The 27,100-nt window shown below is 45.5% G+C and overlaps 1 protein-coding gene across 1 annotated transcript; it reads left to right on the plus strand.

The window, feature by feature from the left end:
- The first annotated feature begins 433 nt into the window (after nucleotides 1-433).
- LOC141191455 (uncharacterized) lies at nucleotides 434-25,558 on the plus strand. The gene is made up of 6 exons (XM_073661345.1): nucleotides 434-498; nucleotides 15,192-15,650; nucleotides 15,734-15,857; nucleotides 15,941-16,038; nucleotides 16,235-16,325; nucleotides 21,414-25,558. The coding sequence occupies exons 2-6, from the start codon at nucleotides 15,396-15,398 to the stop codon at nucleotides 23,087-23,089; spliced, it is 2,244 nt and encodes a 747-aa protein (XP_073517446.1). The 5' UTR covers nucleotides 434-498; nucleotides 15,192-15,395; the 3' UTR covers nucleotides 23,090-25,558.
- Nucleotides 25,559-27,100: the final 1,542 nt, after the last annotated feature.

The following is a 27,100-nucleotide window of genomic DNA, read 5'->3' on the forward strand; positions in this document are numbered from 1 at the left end:
CGCCTCGCACACGCGCGGCTCCGCTCCGTACGCCTCGCACACGCGCGGCTCCGCTCCGTACGCCTCGCACACGCGCGGCTCGGCTCCGCTCCGTACACCTCGTACACGCTCGGCTCCGCTCCGTACACCTCGTACATGCTCGGCTCTGCTCCGTACACCTCGTACACGCTCGGCTCCGCTCCGTACACCTCGTACACGCGCGGCTCCGCTCCGTACACCTCGTACACGCGCGGCTCCGCTCCGTACACCTCGTACACGCGCGGCTCTGCTCCGTACACCTCGTACACGCGCGGCTCTGCTACATCCACACTGTAAACCCCTCCTGACCCCACACATAAACTTCAGCTCATCCAGCACCATGACAACCAGCACAGCAGAGTCCTGCATCCACTGAGGCCCCTGATCATGTGACCCCTGACTCCTCCCCTCCTGTGACCTCATCACAGGTCCTGTGCGCACACAGCAGCCATATATGTGGTGGCGGCTCTGCAGGTGGAGGTATGTGGAGACCCCATTACTGGGCGCAGGGGGCATTAACCCCTTCAGCACGGAGACTCTTTTGGGGTCTTGTGTTGCCCCTTTATAAGAATCATAAGGTTTCTGTTTCCTGTGATAGATACATACGACCCAACTATGGAGACAGGAAGGGAGGAAACGTCTTGTTCTCATTAGTGATGAGGGCGCGTGGATTGTTAACCCTTCGGTGAGCGCGCTCTGGTGCTCGGCATCTATGTTGGTGCCGCCGCGGCTCATGTGTCATGGCGGTTGGGCTGCTGTGACACATGCAGGGATTTGCCTAACAAACAGGCTGTTCATCAGACATGGTGCCATTAACAGACGCCTTCACCGAGGGTCTTGAATAAAGGGCTCTAATGGAGTGAATAATAGGACCCACAAACCCAAACCTATTTAACAGCGAGAAGACGAACGACCAATTGACGGGTCAGACGCCTTCTCAGCGTCAATTAAGTGACATTTTATTGAATGAAATAAGTATTTGATCACCGACCAACCCGCGAGAATTCTGGCTCCCACAAACCTGTTAGTCTTTCTTTATGAAGCACCCCTACTCTGCACTCATTACCTGTATTAATTGCACCTTGTTAGATGTATAAAAGACACCTGTCCACACACTCAATCAATCACATTCTAACCTCTCCACCATGGGCAAGTCCAAAGAGCTGTGTAAGGACACCAGGGACAAAATTGTAAACCTGCACAAGGCTGGGATGGTGTCACGGGTGTGTCAGATGTGACAGACCTCTGCCGGGGGAGCGGTCTGGAGGTGAACCAGTACTGGGGGAGGTAGCAGAACCCATGCAGTTAGGGGGTGCCTTTACATCATACATTTCCCCGGAGATTCGCAAGAAAAAAGGCGTATTTTTTTTTCTGGGAAAAAGGGACATTTTATTAGGACCTGTCCTTCAATTCCTAAACAAAAGGACAACTCACAGCAGAGAGGATTCTCTTATAACATAACCTTCACTTATACCTATAAAACTTTATATCCTATATATCCATTACTGAATCAACATAACCCCTATTAACCTAAGGACACAAAAAGACTCATTACAGATATTTACAGGATACGGTCTCCGGATGAATATATCCAGTCCTGACTGTTAAATAACATTAATCATAATCTAAAGTGCTATTGTGCAATATAGAAAGAAAATGTTTGGTTCTCACCCATTTTGCATCTAGGCACCATCCGGGAATTTCTGTCTGTCTGTTGATCTTTTTCTGAGGACTGATGCCCCCCTGTCATGCCCCTGGGTTTAGCTCCCGCCCCGACACGGGCAGTACCCAAGTGTACCTTCTAACATATCCCACAAAAACCCTCCCGACACGTTTCTTTCTCCTTACGGAGAATTCATCAGGGGAGTATGTTTAGCATTTTGTGGAAGGCACAATTAATGCAAAGAGAGAAGGTGACTCTGTGCCAATAAAGTGTCAAAGTGAGTAAAACAAAAAATTCAATGAGGCTCACAATAGTGAGTGTTCATTACAGTCGTGCAGAGCGCTGCCTCCACTATTTTTCCAAAAACTGTATGAGGAGATAATCCCACACACTCACTTCCTGTATGTAAATAGGTTTACTTTCCCTCCTTTCCAGGGAGTCCTATGTCACTTCCCGGGCGGGGCTTATATGTGTCTTATATTTTGGTTGCTATAATTCCAGGGTTTATCTCTATCAAACCCATTCCTTTTTCAAATACATTATCCCATAATAGTGCTCTCATCAGACTCATTCCATTTTGACCACCTTATATGTATTCCCACTCTTTCAAAACATGTCATTTTCTGCAGCGCGGAGTCTCCCAATCACATGACACGGCTGGGTCTCACTCGATCGCATCATTTCCACCGCCCGACAAGCCGTGACGACGTGACACCGCCAACCGCATCATTTCCGGACGCCCGGCAGGTCACAATCACGTGACATACCCAATCACATAATTTCTGGCCGCCCGGCATGCCGCGATCACGCAATGCAGCCCCATTTTTACAGCCGCCTACACTCAGCCATATGTTACAACATGTGGCCGTGGACTCCACAACGCTTCCGGTCACGTGGCACCCGAAACGCCTCAGTCACACGGCCGACCACATATGGTCACATGTCCCCATATATACCGTATTATTTCTCAATGATTACCACTGCCATAGTGACCATCAATCCAAATCGCACATGATGCTCCTTCCTACTTGGGGTAGGCTGGCAGCTTTAAATACAAACTTCATCAGGCGACATAATTTAAATATACCAAAGAATACCCAAATAACTGGAAGTAAATGCATAGATCGCACAGTGCAAAAATAATAATAAATAATAAAGGGTATTTAGTTAACATAATTTTTGCTTCTTTGGTTTCTCTCTGTTCAGTGGCCTTGTGTGAACATGCATCCACATTTTGCATGCACATCAATTTATGTCTCAGTTCAGACCTCCAGGTTTTTTTTCTTTGCAGTCAGTATGCTTTAGTGCATATAAAAGGGTGTGGCCGCCCTTTGTCTGGGCTGACGCGCTCATTCTGCCACGGTTTTATGCTTATACTAGGGATCAAGTCTCTCTGCCTATGTCCATATGTATGTCACTTGACAAATGGTAAGGTTTTTAATACTAGAGTTAGGACTGTCCCATAAGGGTTGCCGTGAAGTTTCGGGATAGCTTATACATTATTTTGATCAAAATTATGTTAACTAAATACCCTTTATTATTTATTATTATTTTTGCACTGTGCGATCTATACATTTACTTTCAGTTATTTGGGTATTTTTTCTTGTCTTTGGTTTCTCTCTGTTCAATGGCCTTGTGTGAACATGCATCTACATTTTGCATGCACATCAATTTATGTCTCAGTTCAGACCTCCAGGTTGTTTTTTTTTATAATTTAAATATACGTATTTCATTCTGAAAGCACTCTTTAAGCAGCCTGTTGCCCACAATGTCATATATTATATATCTATCCATAAATTTCCCTTCTTCCTAAGGGTATATATTCCTTAAGGATATAAATATCACCTTCTTTTGAAGGCACTCAAGATTTTAAAGGCTCAAAAATCTGATTTTGACAGGCTCATGTAATGGGACGCTTCACGTAAGCATGATCAAACGGGGGGAAGCGAGGGGGAGGATTTTGTAAGGTGGGGATCAGGAGATACTCCTTTCAGATAAAACAACTATAGCCAAGTTGCTCATTGAGCCACTTAGGGGTCATGGTGTTCAACCGGAAAATCCATCTTGCTTCTTTTTGCTGTAGGATTCTGTCCATGTCCCCCCCCCACTATTCATTTTCATGCAACCAATTCCCGTAAATGATATTACTTTCGGATCCCCCCATGCACTAAATTTACATGTTTAGCAATGGGCGTGTCATTATTGATTGCAATATCATTTAGATGCTCTCCTATTCTTCTTCTCATTTCTCGTATGGTCTTCCCTATTTACTCCTTTTTGCAAATACATGTTGCTTTATATATCACAAATGTTGTTCTACAATTAATAAAACTTCTAATATCAAAGGACAGTCCTGTAACGTTACTCATAAAGGTTTTTGTAGTCTTATCATTCGGACAGGCCACACATCCGTTGCAATTGTAGCAGCCATTCGGTCTCCCTGGTAACCAAGACTTGTCCTTTTTAGATTGCACAAAATGACTTTTGACAACCCTGTCTCCAATCGTTTTGTTTCTGTGAAACGTGATTTGTGGTTTTGTACCAACAACTTTTTTCAAATCCTCGTCTATGGTAGAATTCCCGAATATTTTTCTATAATGACCCTTGCTTGTGGGGCACCATTATCGTATGTCGCAATCAACCTAATAAGTTCTTTTCCTTTTTCATTATCGTCTTTTGTTCTTGGAGAGAGCAGATTTTCTCTATTTTGTTTAAAAGCAAACTGGTGCGCCCTTCTCAAAACCCAATCAGGGTATCCCCTTCGTTTAGACCTCTCTCTCATTTCCTTAGCCTGCTGTATAAATTCACCATCAGTCGAACAATTCCTTCTCAGCCTGATGTATTGGCCTTTTGGTATTCCCTTCTTCAGAGGGGGGAGGATGGTGGCTCTCCCACCGAAGAAGGGAATTTGTAATGACGCGCCCCCTGGGCCGTGGGGTACCCGGAGCCGGGCCTTGTAAATGCTGGGGGTTGTAGTCACTGTGGCGGTGACCCGGTCCGTGACCCAGGGCGGTCAATCCAGGGCGTAATTTATATGGATAAGTGTTAATGTCCGACTGCGCCACCTGTGGATTTGTTAACCGCCGCTGCGGAGCAGTCCGCTGAAGCTGGTGGAATGTGCAGCAAGTGTAATATGACTCCCCACAGGAAGAGTGTAGCGTCAGGGCAGCGCGTGTGAATGATGGTGGTTGTGCAGGGCGTCCCAGTGCAGTTAGTGCTGGCGCGGTAAGAAACACGGAGACAAGATGGTGCAGTCCCAGGGTCTTTACTCACGGTTGTCAATCTCCAAGTTACACTGCAGATCATAACTTCCCACGTCGTGCTGTGCGTACTCAGTGAGGGGCTCAGTCCACCCTCGGGTATCTCCAGAGCACTTATCAGGACCCCGTTCTGTGTACCTTCCTCTGGCCTCTTCCTTGTACCTCACACCCAGCGCCGCTTCTATCCGGTACCCTCGGGCCTTAGCGGGCGACGTATGTTCCGTCCCCTGGTCCTATGTGGACACCTTCTTAGGGCCACTGGTGTGGATTATGGTTGCAGCATGTTAGACACTGTAACCGCCGGTTTCTATTTGAGCCTTGAATGTTTCTCCACTAGTTGAGGGATCCGGTTCCCTATTCTGGCCTTGACCCCTCAACCTCCTGGTAGCAGCGGACGTACGGGGGGCCTTCTGCATGGCCCGTACCCCTAGGGTCCCTTCTTTGTTCCTGGAGCCTTCCTGCTCCCTCTCCTTCTCCCAGGCTCAGGCCTCCTGACTAGGCCTGCCTGTGGAGCAGAGCTCATACAGAGCCTCCGCTCCCTGTCTCCTCCTCACTACTCCTCTGACTGTCTGACTGTCGCTAAGATGGCTACTCTCTTTTATATTTCCCGCTATGTGCTCCCCTTAACTACTTCCTCCACCCATCCACTACATACAGTACAGACCAAAAGTTTGGACACACCTTCTCATTTAAATATTTTTCTGTATTTTCATGACTATGAAAATTGTACATTCACACTGAAGGCATCAAAGCTATGAATTAACACATGTGGAATTATATACTTAACAAAAAAAATGTGAAACAACTGAAAATATGTCTTATATTCTAGGTTCTTCAAAGTAGCCACCTTTTGCTTTGATGACTGCTTTGCACACTCTTGGCATTCTCTTGATGAGCTTCAAGAGGTAGTCACCGGAAATGGTCTTCCGACAATCTTGAAGGAGTTATCAGAGATGTTTAGCACTTGTTGGCCCTTTTGCCTTCACTCTGCGGTCCAGCTCACCCCAAACCATCTCGATTGGGTTCAGGTCTGGTGACTGTGGAGGCCAGGTCATCTGGCGTAGCACCCCATCACTCTCCTTCTTGGTCAAATAGCCCTTACACAGCCTGGAGGTGTGATTGGGGTCATTGTCCTGTTGAAAAATAAATGATGGTCCAACCAAACGCAAACCGGATGGAATAGCATGCCGCTGCAAGATGCTGTGGTAGCCATGCTGGTTCAGTATGCCTTCAATTTTGAATAAATCCCCAACAGTGTCACCAGCAAAGCACCCTCACACCATCACACCTCCTCCTCCATGCTTCACGGTGGGAACCAGGCATGTAGAGTCCATCCGTTCACCTTTTCTGCGTCGCACAAAGACACAGTGGTTGGAATCAAAGATCTCAAATTTGGACTCATCAAACCAAAGCACAGATTACCACTGGTTTAATGTCCATTCCTTGTGTTCTTTAGCCCAAACAAGTCTCTTCTGCTTGTTGCCTGTCCTCAGCAGTGGTTTCCTAGCAGCTATTTTACCATGAAGGCCTGCTGCACAAAGTCTCCTCTTAACAGTTGTTGAAGAGATGTGTCTGCTGCTAGAACTCTGTGTGGCATTGACCTGGTCTCTAATCTGAGCTGCTGTTAACCTGCGATTTCTGAGGCTGGTGACTAAGATAAACTTATCCTCAGAAGCAGAGGTGACTCTTGGTCTTCCTTTCCTGGGGCGGTCCTCATGTGAGCCAGTTTCTTTGTAGCGCTTGATGGTTTTTGCAGCTGCACTTGGGGACACTTTCAAAGTTTGCCCAATTTTTCAGACTGACTGACCTTCATTTCTTAAAGTAATGATGGCCACTCGTTTTTCTTTACTTAGCTGCTTTTTTCTTGCCATAATGCATGTTCTAACAGTCTATTCAGTAGGACTATCAGCTGTGTATCCACCAGACTTCTGCACAACACAACTGATGGTCCCAACCCCATTTATAAGGCAAGAAATACCACTTATTAAACCTGACAGGGCACACCTGTGAAGTGAAAACCATTTCCAGTGACTACCTCTTGAAGCTCATCAAGAGAATGCCAAGAGTGTGCAAAGCAGTCATCAAAGCAAAAGGTGGCTACTTTGAAGAACCTAGAATATAAGACATATTTTCAGTTGTTTCACACTTTTTTGTTAAGTATATAATTCCACATGTGTTAATTCATAGTTTTGATGCCTTCAGTGTGAATGTACAATTTTCATAGTCATGAAAATACAGAAAAATCTTAAAATGAGTAGGTGTGTCCAAACTTTTGGTCTGTACTGTATATGTAATATACAGTGAAGAAATAAGTATTTGATCCCTTGCTGTTTTTGTAAGTTTGCTCATTGACAAAGACATGAACAATCTATAATTTTAAGTGCAGATTAATTTTAACATTGAGAGATAGAATATCCAAACAAATCAAGAAAATCACAATGTTTAAATTTAGATAAATTTATTTGCATTTTGCAGTGAGAAATAAGTATTTTATCCTGTCATAAAAATATTAAGAATTCCCTCCCCCCCCAGACCCTCCTTCTTCTACCTCTCCCCTATACTATTTGTCAGGAGAGAAGAGCTGATAATCTACCATCTGTCTGTATGCAAATTATCACCACAGCAGAAGTGGCTTGGACAGATGCTGGCACAAAAAAGGTGCTACAACCCCAATTAGCATGTGAGTGTGTTTTCCACTGACACAGACCTCCGACAATTTACATCTAGCTGAGGAGGACGCAGCTCGTTAACTAAGACAATTCCCCAGCTGCAAACTGCAGGATTTTCGGAGCTGAAATAAAAGATGGAATAACTAATGTTCCATACGTCCTATGATAATGGGGCCCATATTTTTAGTGACAGGGTCAGCCATGGAACTATATGCTTATTTTCCCGGAGCTGTGAGCCTCTCCGGGGAGAAAAATGGACTGCAGCTATACCGTGTGTGGTCTCTGGAGACTCAAGTGGGATGTCTCCCCTCCAGCTATATTGAATCGTCTCTGCGATCATATAGTAAGTTTCTTCTTTAATCCTTATTATTTTGTGTAACTGCATATGTATTGTATTGTCCCCTTGTGTAAAATCTCCCTTTTGGATTAAATATAACTTTTAATAGTCCTGTTTCTTTTGCTCTGTAATCATTCCCTTCCCCGAAGCCATACACTACCAGAACGCAGGCGTCCGACCAGGCTTGTATTATATTTCAAATTTGGTCGGTGGTGGCAGCGAATAATAATAATTGGGCTATCGTGAAACTGGTAGTAACTGTACGAGATATGACATGGCAATTATGATGGAGGAGGTGGGGGGAGATATGGCAATGATGATGGAAGAGGTGGGGGAGATATGGCAATGATGAAGGATGTGGGGGGGATGGCAATGATGATGGAGGAGGTGGGGGAGATATGGCAATGATGGAGGAGGTGGGGGGAGATATGGCAATGATGATGGCAATATGAAAATGATGGAGAAGGTGGGAGAGAGCAATGATGAAGGAGGTGGGGGGAGAGCAATGATGGAGGAGGTGGGGGAGAGCAATGATGGGGAATTATTTTGACTCTATATGCTGTTAATATCTGGTCTGGTCACGGTGTGGTGGTATTTCTCCCTTGTATGTGGTATTATTCAGTCACTATGTGGTGGTAATATGTGGTCTGGTCACGGGTGTCACTGTATTTCTCCCTTGTATATAGTATTATTTGGTCACTATGGTGGTGGTAATATGTGGTGGTAATATGTGGTCTGGTCATGGTGTGGCAGTATTTCTCCCTTGTATGTGGTACTATTGCTGTTGGTATAGTGGGTTGTGTTGGGTATGGCGGTCATTTGTTCTTTCTGATATTAATTAGAAGATTCTTTATTTCCATTAGTGATTAAATATTTGGAACAAGATGCACTTACAGGGGTTCTCCGGGGAAAACAAGTAATCACCTCTCCACAGGATAAGTGATAAAGTATTGATTGGTGGGGGTCTGAATACTGGGACGTGCACCAATTGGTAGAATGTGGATTTTTTATTCCCATTAGAGTGGAGCTCATGTGCGACTTGACCACTGATCCATTCATTCCCTCAGTTGCTGTTCTTGTTTTTATCTGGAAGCCCCAAAGAGAATGAATGAGGCTGTGGTCAGACATCCCACCTGCTGCTGCATTTTAAAATGGGGATAAGTGTCCTGACAGGGATAAAACTTCCCCATTCTTCCGATAGGTGCGTTTTCCAATGTTCGGACCCAAACGATCAATAAGTTATCACTTATCCTATAGAGCCCATGGATCGGTGATAACTTGTTTTAACCAAACAACCCCTTTAATACAAACTACCTTAATTGTACATCCTAGTTATAGTGGTGCACAGTAGATGCAGGAGCCGCCTGCTATTTACAGTTGACGCTCCACTATAACAGGGATAACAGATAACAGGTATTTGCATATAGCTGTAGAGTGGGCCCCGAGGATCAATTCCCCCTGTGGGCCCCAGACACCCCAGTCTGACACTGGCTGTCTTACATAGTCACCAGTGTAAAAGACTCCTGTCCACAGACTCAATTAATCAGTCAAACTCTAGCCTCTACAATATGGGCAAGACCAAAGAGCTTTCTAAGGATTTCAGGGACAAGATCATAGACCTGCACAAAGCTGGAATGGGCTACAAAACCATAAGCAAGATGCTGGGTGAGAAGGAGACAACTGTTGGTGCAATAGTAACAAAATGGAAGAAATACAAAATGACTGTCAATCGACATTTATCTTGGGCACCATTTAAAATCTCACCTTGTGGGTTATCCTTGATCATGAGGAAGGTGAGAGATCAGCCTAAAACTACACGGGGGAACTTGTTAATGATCTCAAGGCAACAGGAACCACAGTCACCAAGAAAACCATTGGTAACACATTGCGCCTTTAAAGGTTTAAAATCATGCAGTGCCCGCAAGGTCCCCCTGCTCAAGAAGACACTTGTGCAGGCCCATCTGAAGTTTGCCAATGAACACCTGGATGATTCTGTGAGTTATTTGGAGAAGGTGCTGTGGTCAGATGAGACAAAAATTGAGCTCTTTGGCATTAACTCAACTCGCCGTGTTTGGAGGAAGAGAAATGCTGCCAATGGCTCAAAGAACACCGTCCCCACTGTCAAGCATAGAGGTAGAAACATTATGTTTTTGGAGTGTTTCTCTGCTAAGGGCACAGGACTACTTCACCGCATCAATGGAAGAATGGATGGAGCCCTGTCCTCCCTTCGCACTTGGCCGCTGAGCTCCCGACGGTAGCCGCATGGAGGTCAGCGGCGATGCAGCCGGGAGATGACCGGCGCTAGCTCGCAGCGGAAGTACCCGCACAGGCAGGGCCGCTCCCTGGTCCTCACTAACACGGTTCGCTGATTGGTCGCGCCATCAATCAGCAACGAGCGCAGTCCGGCCGCGAATTGGCGCTGGATTTGAAACACGCTTCACTGATTGGTCGCACCTGCCCGGCCGCGACCAATCAGCGATATTGGCGCGAAATTTAAAACACCGCTTCTCTGATTGGTCGCGTCCAGTCGGCCGCGACCATTCAGCGACTGGCACAGCCCGGCCACGAAGTGGCGCCAGATTTGAAACACGCAGGCCACCGTCGAGAGATCAGCGGCGACACAGCCGGGAGATGACCGGTGCTAGCCGGTCATCTCCCGGCTGCTTGCAGCAGAAGTACCCCGTTCGGCGGCCTCGCTCCCCGGTCCTCCCTTCACACTTGCCGTCGGGAGATCAGCAGCCCTAGCCGCTGATCTCCCGACGGTAGCCGCATGGAGGTCAGCGGCGATGCTGCCGGGAGATGACCGGCAGTGCCGCTCCTCGGTCCTCACTAACACGATTCGCTGATTGGTCGCAGCCTGCGAACAGGAGACCCCTGGCTGCAGCCGCAAATAGTCGTGATGTAAGCGGAAGCAAGAGCCGGCTGCGGCCGGGGGAATTATGTGCTGGCTGTGCGTGGTCAGCGATGTTGTCACAAGCAGTATTGACAACATGACGTAATTACAAAATTCATTAGGGGCCCCGGGGGGATACATTGGTGGGTTAATTTAAAGTAGTGCACAACCCATTTAAACACTGCTTCGCTGATTAGTCGCGCCCGGTCGGCCGCATACATATTCTAGAATACCCGATGCGTTAGAATCGGGCCACTATCTAGTGTGTGTGTGTGTGTATATATATATATATATTTATATATATAATATTTTTCCCTTCGGCGGGCTCAATTTCAGCTATTGCTACGTCACTGTGATTTCTGTCTACGTCACTGTGTATAGAATGTGTATAGGATAACAGAGTATAAGAAAGTTCTTATGGACGTGACTTAACGAACATTGTGCAGTGAGTCTGGTTTCCCTATAGTGACAACTCTCATTAGTGCGATTGTGGTGCCCTGCGGGTCCAGTTGCCACAGAAGTGCTGCATCTCAGCCAGAGGTGTGGTACCCCACTCTCAGGTAAGGAGGGAGCACTACACGGGACCCAACCACTCACATCCAACACTACACTACTTCATAAGGGAAGGGCAAGATTGCTCCTAAGGGAGAGCACAGGCCTGATCCCTGTCAGGAGGGTGGAACTAAGTGGAGGAGGTGGGTGGAGGAAATAGTTCAGGGGAGCTCAGACAGGAAGAGTAAAAGCAAGGGTAGAAACATCTAGAAGGGTCCATTTTCCTGGCTCCAGTGCTTGGAGCAGGAGTTCAGTGGAGAGTGAGGAGTGGGCCCAGTCAGAGGGGCCCAGCAGTAGGAGAGTGAGGGGAGAAGACCGGAGCAGTGGGAAAGGCTCCAGAAATAGAAGGGATCCTAGGGGCACGGCGAGTGCGGGAAGCCACCCGTGCGCCCGAATTCACGCTGACCATAGAGGGATCAAGGCCGCAGGAGGGGACTGGCCCCAGACTAGTGGAGTACTTTAAAGCTCAGCTAGCAAACCGGAGGTTGCTATATCTTTAGGTGCCGTAGCCACAGTCCACACATAATCGCTGAAAAGGTGGCCATATAGGACCAAGGGGACAGACGAGACGTCGCCTGACAAGGCCCGCGGCCACTGGCTCGGGACACTGTGGCCACTGGCTCGGGACACTGTGTCTGAGGCACAGGGCAGGATGGCGAGAGCCAGCGTAGTGAGACGGCCTGGAGAGGTACACCGAAAAGGGTCCCGTTCAAGTGCTCCTAGGATATTTGAGAGTTGGCTGAATCACTTCCCAGGAGGACACAGGACGACATGGGTGGTTGCAAACCGGTAACTGTAACCTGGAGAACTTAACAACTGTGAGTAAAACCTGAAGACTGCACCCCGCTGTGTCCTTGACTTAATTGCCCTGCCCTGCACTACACTGTCCCTGCTGACAACATCTACCTCATCAAGTCCTTTATACTGCCCTGGGGCATAGCTCTACCCGTGGAGAGCCAAACCATCTCTGCTGCGTCACCAACAGCCCCAGTGGATCTGCACCGCAGCGGGGGCCCCATATAGCCGCATACCACGGGTGGCGTCACGAACATTATCCCCAAATCTTTATTTCACCAAATTGACTTTCACTGTTCTTTATTTGACCTCCCTGGGCCACGGACTGGGTCACTGCCACCGTGACTACCCCAATACAGAACCGGCCCGGCTACCGTGTACCCCACGACCACAGGGGGCGCGTCACGATCATACAACATACAATCCTCTGATTGCTCAGGTGATGCACTGTACTACTGTAGTGCGGTGTATTATCCTTGCCTGTTAGTGTAATCGTAACGGCTCCATACACATGAGATAAGTGTTGGCTGAACAGTCATTTGGCAGACGGCTATCTCTTCCATCTCCCTATACACACAAATATTCCAGCTTTCCTGTGGTCTGTATGAGAAAGTCGCCTCCAGACTCCTCTAGTGGACGATTATCTACAGGAAGAACAAACGGATTAGCCTCTGAAATTCAGGATGACAGATCCTTCTCTGCCCTAACATCATCTGTCGGGAGGCCCCCAAATACTTTATATAGTCGACCAAACCCCCCCCCATGAGGCGTGGGGAGCACTGAATATTCATGCTCCTTAATAGCGGCACACAGTGTAGCAGCAGCGCGGCGCCTGGTGCTGCCGGAATCACCTGTGCCCGCTGTTTAAGGGCATAAATATTCAACCTCTCTCCGTGGGGGGGGGGGTGAATATTCATGCCCTTTAATAGCAGGCACACGTGATCGCCCTGCAGCAGCAGGAGCCGCTCTGCGGCTACGCTGTGTGCCGGGTATTAAGGAGCATGAAGTCACAGTTCCAGCGTGAGGAGCAGTGACTTCCAGTAGCTGATCTCCCTTTGTGAGCCTCGCATGGTAGTGACGCCATGCGCGGCTCACAAGGCAAGATCAGTGCGGGCAGATAGGACGCAGCGCTGGAGGAGAGAAGAAAGGTGAGTAGGAGTGTTTATTTTTTTATGTGCAGCATGATGAGGATTAGGGGGACCATGCATACCAGGATAAGGCTGAGGGGGGGCATACATAACAGAATAAAGATGAGGGGGGCATACATACCAGGATAAGGATGAGGGGCCATACATACCAGGATAAGGATGAGGGGTGCCATGCATACCAGGATAGGGATGAGGTGTGCCATGCATACCAGGGAAGGGATGAGGGGTGCCATGCATACCAGGACACGGATGAGGGGTGCCATGCATACCAGGACAGGGATGAGGGGTGCCATGCATACCAGGATGGGGATTGCTGTGCCATGCATACCAGGACACGGATGAGGGGTGCCATGCATACCAGGACACGGATGAGGGGTGCCATGCATACCAGGATAGGGATTAGGGGTGCCATGCATACCAGGATAGGTATGAGGGGTGCCATGCATACCAGGATGGAGGGGTTCCATGCATACCAGGATAGGGATGAGGGGTGCCATGCATACCAGGACAGGGATGAAGGGTGCCATGCATACCAGGACAGGGATGAGGGGTGCCATGCATACCAGGATAGGGATTAGGGGTGCCATGCATACCAGGATAGGGATGAGGGGTGCCATGCATACCAGGATGGAGGGGTTCCATGCATACCAGGATAGGGATGAGGGGTGCCATGCATACCATGATAGGGATGAGGGGTGCCATGCATACCAGGATGGATCGATGACAGGCATATCAGGATGGAAATGGGGGCCACGTATAAAAGGAAGGGGGGCATATATACCAGGATGGGGGATATTGTCAGAATTGGGGGACATTACCCCTATACCAGTGTCAGTAGAAGACCCCCTCCCCCTTAAAAGTGCATCGTGAACACATTTTATGCTTAAATTTTTTTTTCTATTTTCCTACTCTAAAACCTAGGTGCGTCTTATGGTCCGGTGCGTCTTATAGTCCGAAAAATACGGTATTTATGGTAATTTATAAGCCTTCCCTGTCTCCAAGACTATCAGAGCGGTAGCACATCCCTCTGGCCTGCCCTTGTATCCTATTACTGGTACCTCCTGAGAGGCGGAGAAGGAGGTAATACAAGGGCGGGCCAGATGAGTGAAAGAGGCCTGTTTTTCTGGGCACAGCACCGCTCTTTCTCTTCTTTCCATACCCCGGGCGTCCCAGACGCCTGCAGCTTGCTTCACTTACACCTTCCCGGTGAGGCGCCCCCTCACCTCGTCACTGCAGTCCTCAGGAGCGAGATCAGAGAGGCAGAGAAGGAGGTACCGGTAATAGGATACAAAGGCGGGCCAGAGGGATGTGCTGCCGCTCTGATAGTCTTGGAGACAGGGAGAGCTGGGCAGGCAGGAAGAGCTGACCAATCCAAGCAGGCTTTGTATACAACAACCAGCCAATCGCCGGTAAGGTTCATCACTTTAAAATTACCATATTGAAATCAAATCTGATTTTTTTTTTTTACTTTTATTGTATGTGCGTTAGAAGAGGGGTAGTCTTATACATCGAGTATATCCCAAACTCTATATTTTAACTGGAAAAGTTGGGGGTCGCCTTATACACTCAGTCTTCTTATACTCCGGAAAATACGGTAGTTATTTCTCATGTCACGTGTAATGAATATCTCCTGCAGTATTGCTAATGCCGATTGTTGGTAAAGGAGACGAGATTTAGCGTCATGGAAGATGAGTCTATGAGAAATGTATTCAGCTTCCGACTCCGAGGAAGAAAGAAGAAAACTAAATACTGTAAAATAATAAATCTCCTCATATGTTTCCCTTATTATCTCCAGTAATTGTATTATTACACAGGATTTTTATGATGTTACATCTGCTCATCTTCTTCTCATTCAGATCCCTACAATATCAGATCCTCTCAGTGAAGATCTTCTATATAATAGAATTTTCCTTATTGATCCATAAAAGATGGATATGGACAGAGACAAGATGGTGGAGAGGATATTACACCTCACCCTAGAGATCCTCTTCCGGCTTACTGGAGAGGTGAGAGATTCTGATGACATCACATTACATCATTCTTATCTATGGGAATAACAGATGGACAGAACTGGAGAGGTGAGGACTCTGGAAATGTCTGGAGTGAGATTTATTACTGTGTCTCTCCATAACCAGGATTACACAGTAGTGAAGAAGACCTCTAGTGAGCGCTGTCAGGACCCTGTGTCTGAGGGATGGGGAAGACCCCTGAGCCCAATCACAGGGCCTCCATCTCACCCCTTCATACATGAGGACATCAATGACCAGAAGATCCTAGAACTCACCTACAAGATGATTGAGCTTCTGACTGGAGAGGTGACACTGCTGGGAATGCTGGGACATTATACAGTAACGCTATGGAGGGATCGGGGGGATGACGGTATCATTGTATGTGTCAGTTTCCTATAAGGTGTCAGGATGTCTCCGTCTATTTCTCCATGGAGGAGTGGGAGTATTTAGAAGGACACAAAGATCTGTACAAGAACATCATGATGGAGGTTCCCCAGCCCCTCACATCACCAGGTAATAGACAGGATTAAATACACACTGCCTATAACTATCTGTATGTAAAGAATGAATTCAGTCCCTGTATGTGTTTCCCCCAGATCTATCCAGTAAGAGGACAACACCAGAGAGATGTCCCCGTCCTCTTCTTCCACAGGACTGTAAACAAGAAGATCCCAATGTTCCTCAGGATCATCAGGTAGATGGAGAGAAGGTGTCATGAGATCTCCCCTATGATGTGTAGACGGCTGTTAAGGTCTTGTGCTCAGTCTTGTTTTATTCACCATTATTATGTTTTATACTTGTGTAATGAGAACGGTGGAGATGGCAGGATTAGAGCTGATCATAGATGTGACTTCTCCTTCTGTCTGTCACTTTTACAATATTTGTTTCAGGGTGAAAATCTGACCCATAATCATAGTACAGAGACATATGTGAGGGGTGATGAGCGGTGTAAGGAGGAGATTCCTACATATGACTACCCTGGTGAGTAGTAACCACTAAATACAGAGAAGTCACAGATTCTTCTCAGTCACCGGCTGTGGCTGCTTTATCGGTGGTGTAGTCCGGCTGTATCACAATCGTGTGATCACCATTTTGCCTCTAGATCACAAAATTCTTCTCCACCCAAAACTGTTCAAATGAATTTGGGCATTGAAAACCCTTTTCTAGAGAACTTGCAACCTGGGGATCCACCTACCTCCTGGGATTAGTAGACGCTGACCGTTACCTGCCCAGATCTGTAAACTACAAAGCCAAATGACAGCTTACGTAGAATGTGCTGACAAGTGAGAAAATCACTTGAAGGAAAATATTCTGATGGACCTGTAACAGAAAGCGGAGGGTAATGATGCTGTTGGCTTCCTAGATCCCTGATATCTTATTGGATGAATCTACCTTCTCTCCCTTCTGTGCTGCTGAATGTTCTCATATGGTCCCTACAAGACCAGGTCCAGTCTTTCTGGCCAAACTTCACTTTTATTATCGACAATATTAAATGTGCAGTGAGGGCCAAGTGTGAATTTCTGTACAATAACAACGGAGTTTCCCTTTATTCTGACTTTTTAATTTCTTTTAAAACTGACTAACTTAAGCAGGAATGGGATAAAACTACATAAATAACATTACACCTGTGCCATGATATGTCTCTAAGCTGTGCGTGGCTGATGGCTGTAATATACATCTATTCACGCCTGCAGGAGATGTGGTGGCATGGCTCGAGCCCTGGTTTCATGGATTCACTCCACATCATAAATTACATTATTTTTTCAATCCTAAAGAATTCAGATTCCTGCACAATCTCTCCTGAAATGGGGGCACTAATACTTTCTCTACTCTTCTGGTCAGGACTCATCATACCTCCAATGGTCCACCATAAATGAGAGCAACTCCAGTTTAGTGTTGGATTTCTCCCTTCATACATACATTGGTGTTGGGGATGTAACATATATTTTTATTGTTGTATTTTTTTTTACATGTTCATTCTGTATGATAGTTTATTTGGGGTCGGATCGGCCTGCCTCACCTATGTGAGTCTTTAACTACCTAGTAGTTACAGTTACAGACTGAAGGTTTTTTTTTTCTGAAGAAGACTGTTCAGCTTGATCGTTTCAGTCAGTGTTATTATCTGTAGTCACAGTTTTGCCCATCACCCTTTATTCTTCCTTAGGGATCTGGACTTACACAGATACTCCTAGGCTTGGGCCATAGTGTTACTTGTTGTTCTGTAAAGTGAGATGGGAAGAAGAATAGTCAGGTAGCCATAACCAGGAGGGCAGAGAAAGTACAAAATCAGAATACACAAAAATAGTCAGTAAACTGGCCGGGGTCACAATGGAAAACAAATACACAAGCCGGGAGCTGAGCACAGAGGACTGAACCAGAGGAGAACACGGCTGGATCTGGCCGCTTCCGGCAATATGCTACCAGCTTTAGTAGGGTGCGGTGCTTTCCAATTGCCAGAAGTAGGGAGCAGGTTACTGCAGCTGGACAGCACACACACCCATACTGCCAGACTGGATGGTACTACTGGTTCCATGCAAACTAATCTAAGTGGCTGGAAAGAGCCTGCGCCGCCCAGAACTTTTGGTCCCGACGTCTTCTCAATAACCAGCGCCGCCTGCAGAATAAATAGGACAGCACCTGGTGACTGAAGCAGACGTCGCAGGAGCAGGTCCCAGAGGATATGGGACACACCACACCATACAAAATGTCAGCAAATCAGACCAGTAGAAATTCCCATATATTGACTCCATTTTGAAATTATGACCCTCAATTAATTAATCTTTAGAAGTTGTCACTACTTTGACTCCACAGTCACTTTCCGAAAATTAGCACACAGTAGATGTTTCAAAGTGAAAATTACAAATATGCCATTTTATTGCCCAACACGTAGTGCCCAGATTGTGCTCCAGGAGACACACACACTGTAAATGAAGTGGGTTCTTCTCATTATAGTAATGCCAAATACATGGATGATAAATGTGGTTTGGGCGCACTGCAAGGCTCAGAAGAGAGGGGGAGATTTCACTTTGAGAGAACGAATATTGCTGGATTGGTTTTTAGAAACAAAGTTGCTTTTCCAGAGCCTTTAAGCCACTAATAATGTGAAAATCTCTGTTTTTCCACTGACAAATGATGGACCTGAGTGGGGACTTGTTTTTTGTGAGATGAGTAGAAGTTTTTATTGGTATTATTTTTGCCTATGTAACACCCCTTTAGGGCTACCACGGTACACTGGGTGTTATGGGGGGTCTCACCTCTCTAGGGCGCAGTGCCTCCACCAGAATCTTGATTCTAGCTCTCTCTCTGGGACTGCCGAAAGACTGTTATCTTCTGCCAGTGGCTGATTCGGGAAGCCCCTGCCACTGCTCAGTACACACTGACAGGGAACAGGAGTAAAACCGTTTAACAGGTTTATTGCTATACAGCAGAATTGAGGTGGGTTTAAAGGAATACAATACAAGTAACAGTGCTCTATAAAAGTCATATATCTACTTCTACTCCGACCCTGCAAATATAATGTAGCAGGCTTTCCCTTTTTGTTTTAACTCAGTCCAAATGTTGGGGCCCAGTTGCCGCGGATGTTGGCGTGCAAATGAGAACCGTTGGTGCACTTAGATGAATATTAATGTCAATAGTCTGGGTTGCAGTGTACTCACTGTAAATAGTGCTGGTAGAACCACAAGTCTCAGAAGGGCACTCACTGTGTGTCTCAAACGGTCGGATGGTTCTCTGGACACCAGCTGGGGGCGACAGTATTCAGGACTTTATACGGTGGGAGTGCTGGTAGAACTCTCCGAGTCCTTGATGTAACTTGCTTCAGAGGGTGACAAGACCGCGCTCTCTCCAGCAGCGCGGGTATCTGAGAGGGGGCCGCCACACTTGGCAGCGTAGAGGAATGCAGATCCACACTGCTCCGTCCCTCACAGCAAGCTGCCATGCTCTTTTTTTTTCTCTGAACTTTCACTTTCACTTCCTGCCCAGCTCCCTCCCCCAAGTCCCTCCTCATCCAATCCACTCTCTCTCCTTCTATCCTCCCAGGCTGTGTCATCTGACTGAAACAAGGGTCCCTGGGAATTTTAGTCCACTCCAGCTCAGGGGAAAAACGGTTAATGTCTGTAGGTCCCTGTTTAACCGCAGCTGCAAAGCTCTTCTTAGTGTCTGTAAGCTCCAGTATACCGGTAGCTGCCCTGAAAATTCCCTCTGCAGGTGTTACATAATCCCCCTGGTGAGTCATTGAAAGTGTCCCATCACGACATGAGGACTCACCACCTGAAACATGAATGGGGGTTAAGGCATCCTGACTAACACCAAATTTACATGCACACAAACCACCACCTGGACACATGGGAGATACCGGGAAATAAGGCCAAACAATTTGAATTAGGGCGTATCAGCCTGGGGACCTCAGTGGTATGTCCCATTGTATGATAGGTCAGTATCATGGGTGGCCTAGTGTGCATGTAAATTTGGTGTTAGTCAGGATGTGTGTGGATTATCGTACCTTGAAGAAACGTACGGTCCCTGACCAGTACACTGTGCCCCGAGTCGATGAAGCTTTGGATTGCCTGCAAGGGAGCCAATGGTTTTCTGTGTTAGATCTCCTGAGTGGCTACTATCAGATACCCTTGTCAAAAGAAGATCAAGAGAAGACCGCTTTTATCTGCCCCATTGGGTTCTTTGAGTTTCAGAGACTGCCTCAAGGACTGACAGGTGCTCCAGCCACTTTTCAGAGATGTATGGACAAAGTAGTGTGGGACATGCACTTACGTGAGGTCCTGGTTTATCTAGATGATCTTATTGTTTTTGGGAAGACTCTGGAAGAACACAACCAGTGGTTGTTCAAGGTGCTGGATCGGTTGAAGGAGGCTGGGTTGAAGTTATCCCTTGACAAGTGCCGGATTTGCCAGACGACTGTGAAATATGTGGGGCACATAGTCAGCAGAGAAGGAATTTCCACCGACCCCACCAAAGTGGAGGCTATTGTAAACTGGCCTAAGGATTTTGTGGATATTACCGAAGATATGTACCCCAGTACTCTCGGATTGCGAAGCCGTTAACTGCTCTTACCAAGGGGTATCCCCCTTCCGGGAGGACAGCCCACCCCTCAAGGTCAGGAAAGAGAGTCTATTTACGAGTTAATGAACTTTTTGGGAAAAGATGGACACCTGCATTCGAGAAACTGAAGTCATGTTTGACCCAAACTCCAGTGTTGGCCTATGCAGACCCCAGTAAACCATATGTGTATGTAGATGCTTCTCTCGACGGACTAGGACGGATTCTCTATCAGGACCTTGATGGCTGTCTGCTTCCCGTTTACTACATTAGTAGAGGATTGACTCCCAGTGAACGCAACTACTCAGCTCACTAACTGGAGTTTCTGGCTTTGAAATGGGCTGTAGTGGACACGCTGCATGACACGCTGAGGAAGAAGAAGGAGGATGGATAGAGGTCCCTGCCCCTGAGGTGAAGACTCTGTGCCATAGACATCAAACTAATGCCCTCCCTATGCAGTGCAGTGCTAAATTCTTAGGAGTATCCAGTGAAGCGCTCCCGTTGTTGTACTGCCGAGTGACAAATGTAACCCCTGACTCTCTCCCTCAACTGACTCGTAATCAAGTCAGAAAGGCGCAGCAGGAGGATCGGTCGGTGGGGGTAGTCCAATGGTGGGTTAAGAGGGGCTGGAGGCGCGAAAAGTATGCATTAAGAACAGAGGAGTATGTCCTGCTGACTCTGCAGCTAGAGTTTCTAGTAGTAAGAAATGGACTACTATACCGGGAGGCAAAGCGCCAGAAGGGAGGAGTCCGCAGACAGCTGGTGTTACACCTATATAACATTGTTTGGCTTTTTATTCCAGATTTGGGAGACTGAATGAACAAACAGTTGAACATCACGCTCTACTTGGTCTTGCTATGAAGTTTTCTTTTACACTGTGAACTGTAATTTTCTTGGTGAATAATTCAATATTTTTTTTACATGAGTTGCTATTTTACAGTTTAAGTAGAAATGTTAAAAAATATATAATTCAAGAATATTTTATTCAAAAATAATTATTGGTTTTATTCTTGGCAGATGACTGTACCAGGAGATCAGAGGGACAGCTGACATCTTCAATTTTTAAATCAGACGATCTTGAGATCCCAGAGGATACAATTGAAGTGAATGCCATTACTCCAGATCTACCATCATCCCTTCACAGGAAAGATCTTTCACCTGATCCTTTGAAACAGGTCCTGTCTTCTGATTCATTACCGACTACTAAGGAAAATCAAAGTCACAAAATAAGCATTAAAAAACAAACTACTCCTAATTCAAAGAAGCCATTTTCACGTTCAGAATATGGAAATAGTTTTCTTAAACATCAAAATATTCACACAGCGGAGAAAAGATTTTTTTGTTTCAAGTCTGGGAAATGTTTTAATCATAAATCAAATCTTGTTAATCACCAGAGAACTCACACAAGGGAGAAGCCATTTTCTTGTTCAGAATGTGGAAAATGTTTTACAGAGAAATCAAGGTTTATCAGACATCAGAGAACTCACACAGGGGAGAAGCCTTTTTCATGCTCAGAATGTGGGAAATGTTTTAACCAGAAAGCGCATCTTGATAACCACCAGAAAACCCACACAGGAGAGAAGCCATTTTCTTGTTCAGAATGTGGAAAATGTTTTAACCAGAAATCTAGTTTTCTTAAGCACCAGAGAACCCACACAGTGGAGAAGCCTTTTTCATGTTCAGATTGTGGGAAATGTTTTGTACAGAAATCATATCTTAATATACATCAGAGAACTCATACAGGAGTGAAACCTTTTTCCTGTTCAGAATGTGGGAAATGTTTTAACCAGAAATCAAATTTGGTCTATCACCAGAGAACTCACACAGGGGAGAGGCCTTTTTCCTGTTCAGAATGTGTGAAATGTTTTAACCAGAAATCAGATTTGCTTAAGCACCAGAAAACTCACACAGGGGAGAAGCCTTTTTCCTGTTCAGAATGTGGGAAATGTTTTAACCGTAAAGCAATTCTTGATGGCCACCAGAGAACCCACACAGGGGAGAAGCCTTTTTCCTGTTTAGAATGTGGAAAATGTTTTAACCAGAAATCAGATTTGCTTAAGCACCAGAGAACTCACACAGGGGAGAAGCCTTTTTCCTGTTCAGAATGTGGGAAATGTTTTAACCGTAAAGAGATTCTTGATAGCCACCGGAGAACTCACACAGGGGAGAAGCCTTTTTCCTGTTTAGAATGTGGAAAATGTTTTAACCAGAAATCAGGTTTGCTTAAGCACCAGAGAACTCACACAGGGGAGAAACCTTTTTCCTGTTCAGAATGTGGGAAATGTTTTAACCGTAAAGAGATTCTTGATAGCCACCGGAGAACTCACACAGGGGAGAAACCTTTTTCCTGTTCAGAATGTGGGAAATGTTTTAACCGTAAAGAGATTCTTCATAGCCACCAGAGAACCCACACAGGGGAGAAGCCTTTTTCATGTTCAGATTGTGGAAAATGTTTTAACCAGAAATCAGATTTGGTCAATCACCAGAGAACCCACACAGTGGAGAAGCCTTTTTCCTGTTCAGAATGTGGAAAATGTTTTAACCAGAAATCAAATCTGGTTAAGCACCAGAGAACTCACACAGGGGAGAAGCCTTTTTCCTGTTCAGAATGTGGGAAATGTTTTGTGAAGAAATCCTCACTTCTTAGTCACCAAAGTACTCACACGGGTGAGAAGCCATTTTCATGTTCTTAATGTGGGAAATGTTTTACACAGAAATCAACTCTTAATAAACTTCAGAGAAGTCACACAGGGGAGAAGCCCATTTCAATTCTAACCGAAAAATTGTATCTTCTTAAAGGGGTTTTCCACTTCTATTAGTACAACGCCTTCTCATTCCTCATGTTTGGCCTTTTTAAAATAAAAACACTCATACGCACCTCCCGTTGTGGCGCCGTTCCATTGGTGTCACAACTTGCATTTCTGGGGCTCACATAAGGTTATTACATCACACAGTCCTGCTCCCAATCAACGTCGCCTTCGGACGTATTGAAAATCAACAGGAAAGATATGGCCTGGACATAGCAATGAGAGCACTCTCTTCAGACCGGGTTCCTGGGGGAATTATAAGCAATTTCTGGCCTTAAACATGACGTCCGATATTAGAAAGAAAGACAAGAGATCTGAGGTTAATCTGAGGTCCTCCACCTCCGTCAGCATGTCTGATATGCAGTGTTTCTTATCGAAAGTCTTATCATCCTGCTCTGGAGCCATTACTGCCTCATCTCAGCTTGGAAAAAGAAGCAGTATTAACCCTCATGATGCCAGACCGCTCAAGCCTGTAAGTCCTGCACCAACTTCTCTCTTAATGTAGGCCTCACAAGAAAACATCTCCACAAATCTCCCTGTATTCTCACCAAAGCCCACATACTGAGCAGTGCTTGCTGCACAGGGAAATATACTGCCCCAGCCACAGGGGATTTTAATATGGGGAAAGCCATAATTGATTTGTATTTCATATTGCGTCTATCCCTACTAAACAAGAGATAGAGCAATATATACAAAGGCTGAAGACCACGTGCAAAACTGAAATACGTCCCCTCACTTCTAGCCTATCACAGCTTACTGACAAGGTACAGAGATAAGAGGATGATGTCGTACAAGTTGTGGCCATCAAAATGCTCAGAAACAAACACTGGATCTTCACAGCCAGCAAATAAACAGTCTGTTTAATATCATTGATGACCAAGAAAATCACAATAATATCCTGAAATCATCAATGCACAAGCTATTATGCCAACACTGTGGACATTGTTCAATTATATCCTTGGTGACCCTATTGATAAGGAGCTGGAGATCGACAGGGCGCACCGTACATTAGGCAATCATGGCCCAGATCCTGAGTGTCCAAGGGACATTATCGGTCACATACATTTTTCCAATGTAAAAGAGGCCGTTGTGAGGAAAGCAGGGGATTTGGGTCCTGGTGATTTCAATGGAAAGCGCATACAATTGCTCACAGATCTATCCTGAATGGCACTTGCTCAAAGAAGGGTATTGACACCACTACTTGATACTCTCTAGGTAAATGGTCTGATGTACTCCTGTGGTACCCTTTCCAGCTGCAAGTCCGAAAAAAATGGAACATTGTATACTTTGAAAGATCAAAGCGCCATGAGACCATTCTGTGATGTCCTGGACATTCCCAGAATCCATATATCTGATTGGCCACCTTCTCCACCATTGCCACAGAGTTTCGGCACCTCACAGAAGGCTTTCAATGGATCAGGAATTTGATGGTGATGCACCCAGACGGAAAAGGAACCTGCCAATCATATGAGCTCCTGAAATGAATCTTCTTTTCCCTGATGAGAGAGACAGTTTGCAGATGCGTACTTATTTCTTTCAGAATATAATAAGATATATCTAAATAGAGTTTTAGGTGCCACTCTTCCACTATACAGAACGTCTCAGTTCATATCTGTGAGGAGCTGCCCATTTTCTAAAGACTATGATACTTTTCCAGCAACGGACCACCATTTTTGTTAATATTATTATTTTGTTTTATTAGTGATTTACTTGTTATGTTTTATATAGTTCTGCTGACTTGTCAGTATGAGCACTAGATTCACTTGTAAAATGTCCAGCATTCCACTAATCTGTATCTCAGGAGTATCTAACCATTGTTCCAATAGCCAATAATCTCGTTATGTGTGTGTAGATTGTAGACACAGTGGAGCCATCCCCACAGGGGGTCTTACATGCAGTCTCAGATGAAGGCTTCTAGAATATTCTTCATTGTTTAGCGAAGAATGAATGTTTAAGGGGGAGGGTGTGATCACTTCTAACCTGGGAGGGGACTGAGCCCAGTGGAAGAAAGGACAGACATGTTTTAGGAGAGTTGGGTGAAAGGATTGGAGGAAGAGGATGGAGACAGTGAGTATGGCCTTATACAAAGCCAGTGGAACTACTGAACCCAGATTGGGAATTTGAGGACTGAGAGAACTGTTTTTTGGCCATTTACCTGGAATTGCTTATTACCATGGCTGTGATCAATAAAATATTGTTGCATTGTTAATCTGCCTAGGTGATTACTTACAACCCACAACCACAGATCTTTACAATATCTTATAACGGCATTTAATTTGAGTTCACATTATATTACTGTAATATCAGGCTGTATTACTTTGCTCGCTATATATTCTATGGTTCCCCCTAATAGGAACCCTAGAACTAAAGGTTTGACTTACACCTGTAAAGACAACCCCCAGTTAAGGACTTGCATTGGGATCTGCTTGTTTCGTAATTTCCTAGTGTTTGATATATTCATAATCTATACCTCTTGGCCACTGAGAGGTAGACATTACTATCTACCATCTATACCTCCTCTTTGCTCTTAATCTTTCTCTCCTCCTCCTTTTTTTTCATATAATATGACACAACTCAAAACTCGTTTATTGAATGTCAGAGGACTTAATGTTCGAGAGAAAGGAGCTCAAGTGTTTTATCATATGAATAAACAACACGTTCATTTTCTCCTTCTTCAGGAGACCCACTTTAGAGGCGATCATATACTGTACCTCAGATTACTAACAGATATTATTCATCTTGGCGTCACAGTACAAATGCTGTTTTGAAGTCTAAGGTGCGGAGTATAGGCCGACACAGATCACTGCCGCATACCATTGTAGAAACACTGTCTGACACTGAGAGGAGGTATGTGTTTAAGATCTCCATCTATTCCAACATTTTGACTTTGGCAAACTTCTGTCTCCCTAATTGTGACCTAATTAAGACATGATGTCAGTACTTAAACTAAAACATTTTCTGTAGGACCTTATCATCATTGAAGGTGACTTTCATTTTGTCTTGGATCCTTCTTTAGAGGGTTCCTGGGATGGAGTCACCAATCTAAATCACCCAAAAGCTTTGCTAAACGTGCTCCGGTCTTTCCAACTGGTCGATGTATGGAAGATACAACATCCAGATGTAAAGGATTATACGTATTATTCTCCTATACTCAATATGCATAGCCGTAGAGACTTTTCATTAAATTTCCATCACTTGCTTACATGGCAACCTACATCTCTGATAGGGACTGCTATATGGTCAGATCATGCTCCTGTATATTGTTATCTGACTATACCTGACTCCACCAAGGCTTCAACTGTGGGAACTTAAATGATAATCTGCTGAAAGACTCACTCTGTGTCTCAGACCTTCTTGAGACTATAGACTCCTTCACAAATATGAGCATGATGAAACTGCCTTACCATTTCAATGGGAAGCTCTCAAATGCGTCCTCAGAGGGATACTAATAAAACATGGATGCCGGCTAAAAAGAGAAAGCAGCTAAAGTCTCCCATTTGCTTGAGCGGATTGATCTTCTTGACAAACAACATAAATGATCTGCTTCCCTCCAGACATACGCAGACCTGCTTAACGCTAGAAAGCAGCTAAGGTCGTTTCATGGATGGGTTACTCGCAAATATTGTTACTTATGGAAGGAACCAAGCGGAAGCTTCCATTCTCGGTACTAAATATGGGGCGTCCTCGAGAAAATGACCTAAAATGTCTTAAGCTAAAGTTAATATATAAGGTTTGGGATAGGGGTAAAAATATTCTGGGAATTGGAAAGTACACAAACTATACTCCTTTATGGCACAACTATAACTTACCAGAGTTACAGAAACTAAAAGATGTTAGTGAGTGGGAGGATAGGGGTAAATGTTTGGTATCAAAACTCTTGAGGAAGTGATTATTCAA

This window comes from Phyllobates terribilis, unplaced genomic scaffold (genome assembly GCF_046119375.1).
Source record: "Phyllobates terribilis strain yellow unplaced genomic scaffold, ASM4611937v1 Scaffold_46__1_contigs__length_10046794, whole genome shotgun sequence".
Classification (NCBI taxonomy): domain Eukaryota; kingdom Metazoa; phylum Chordata; class Amphibia; order Anura; family Dendrobatidae; genus Phyllobates; species Phyllobates terribilis.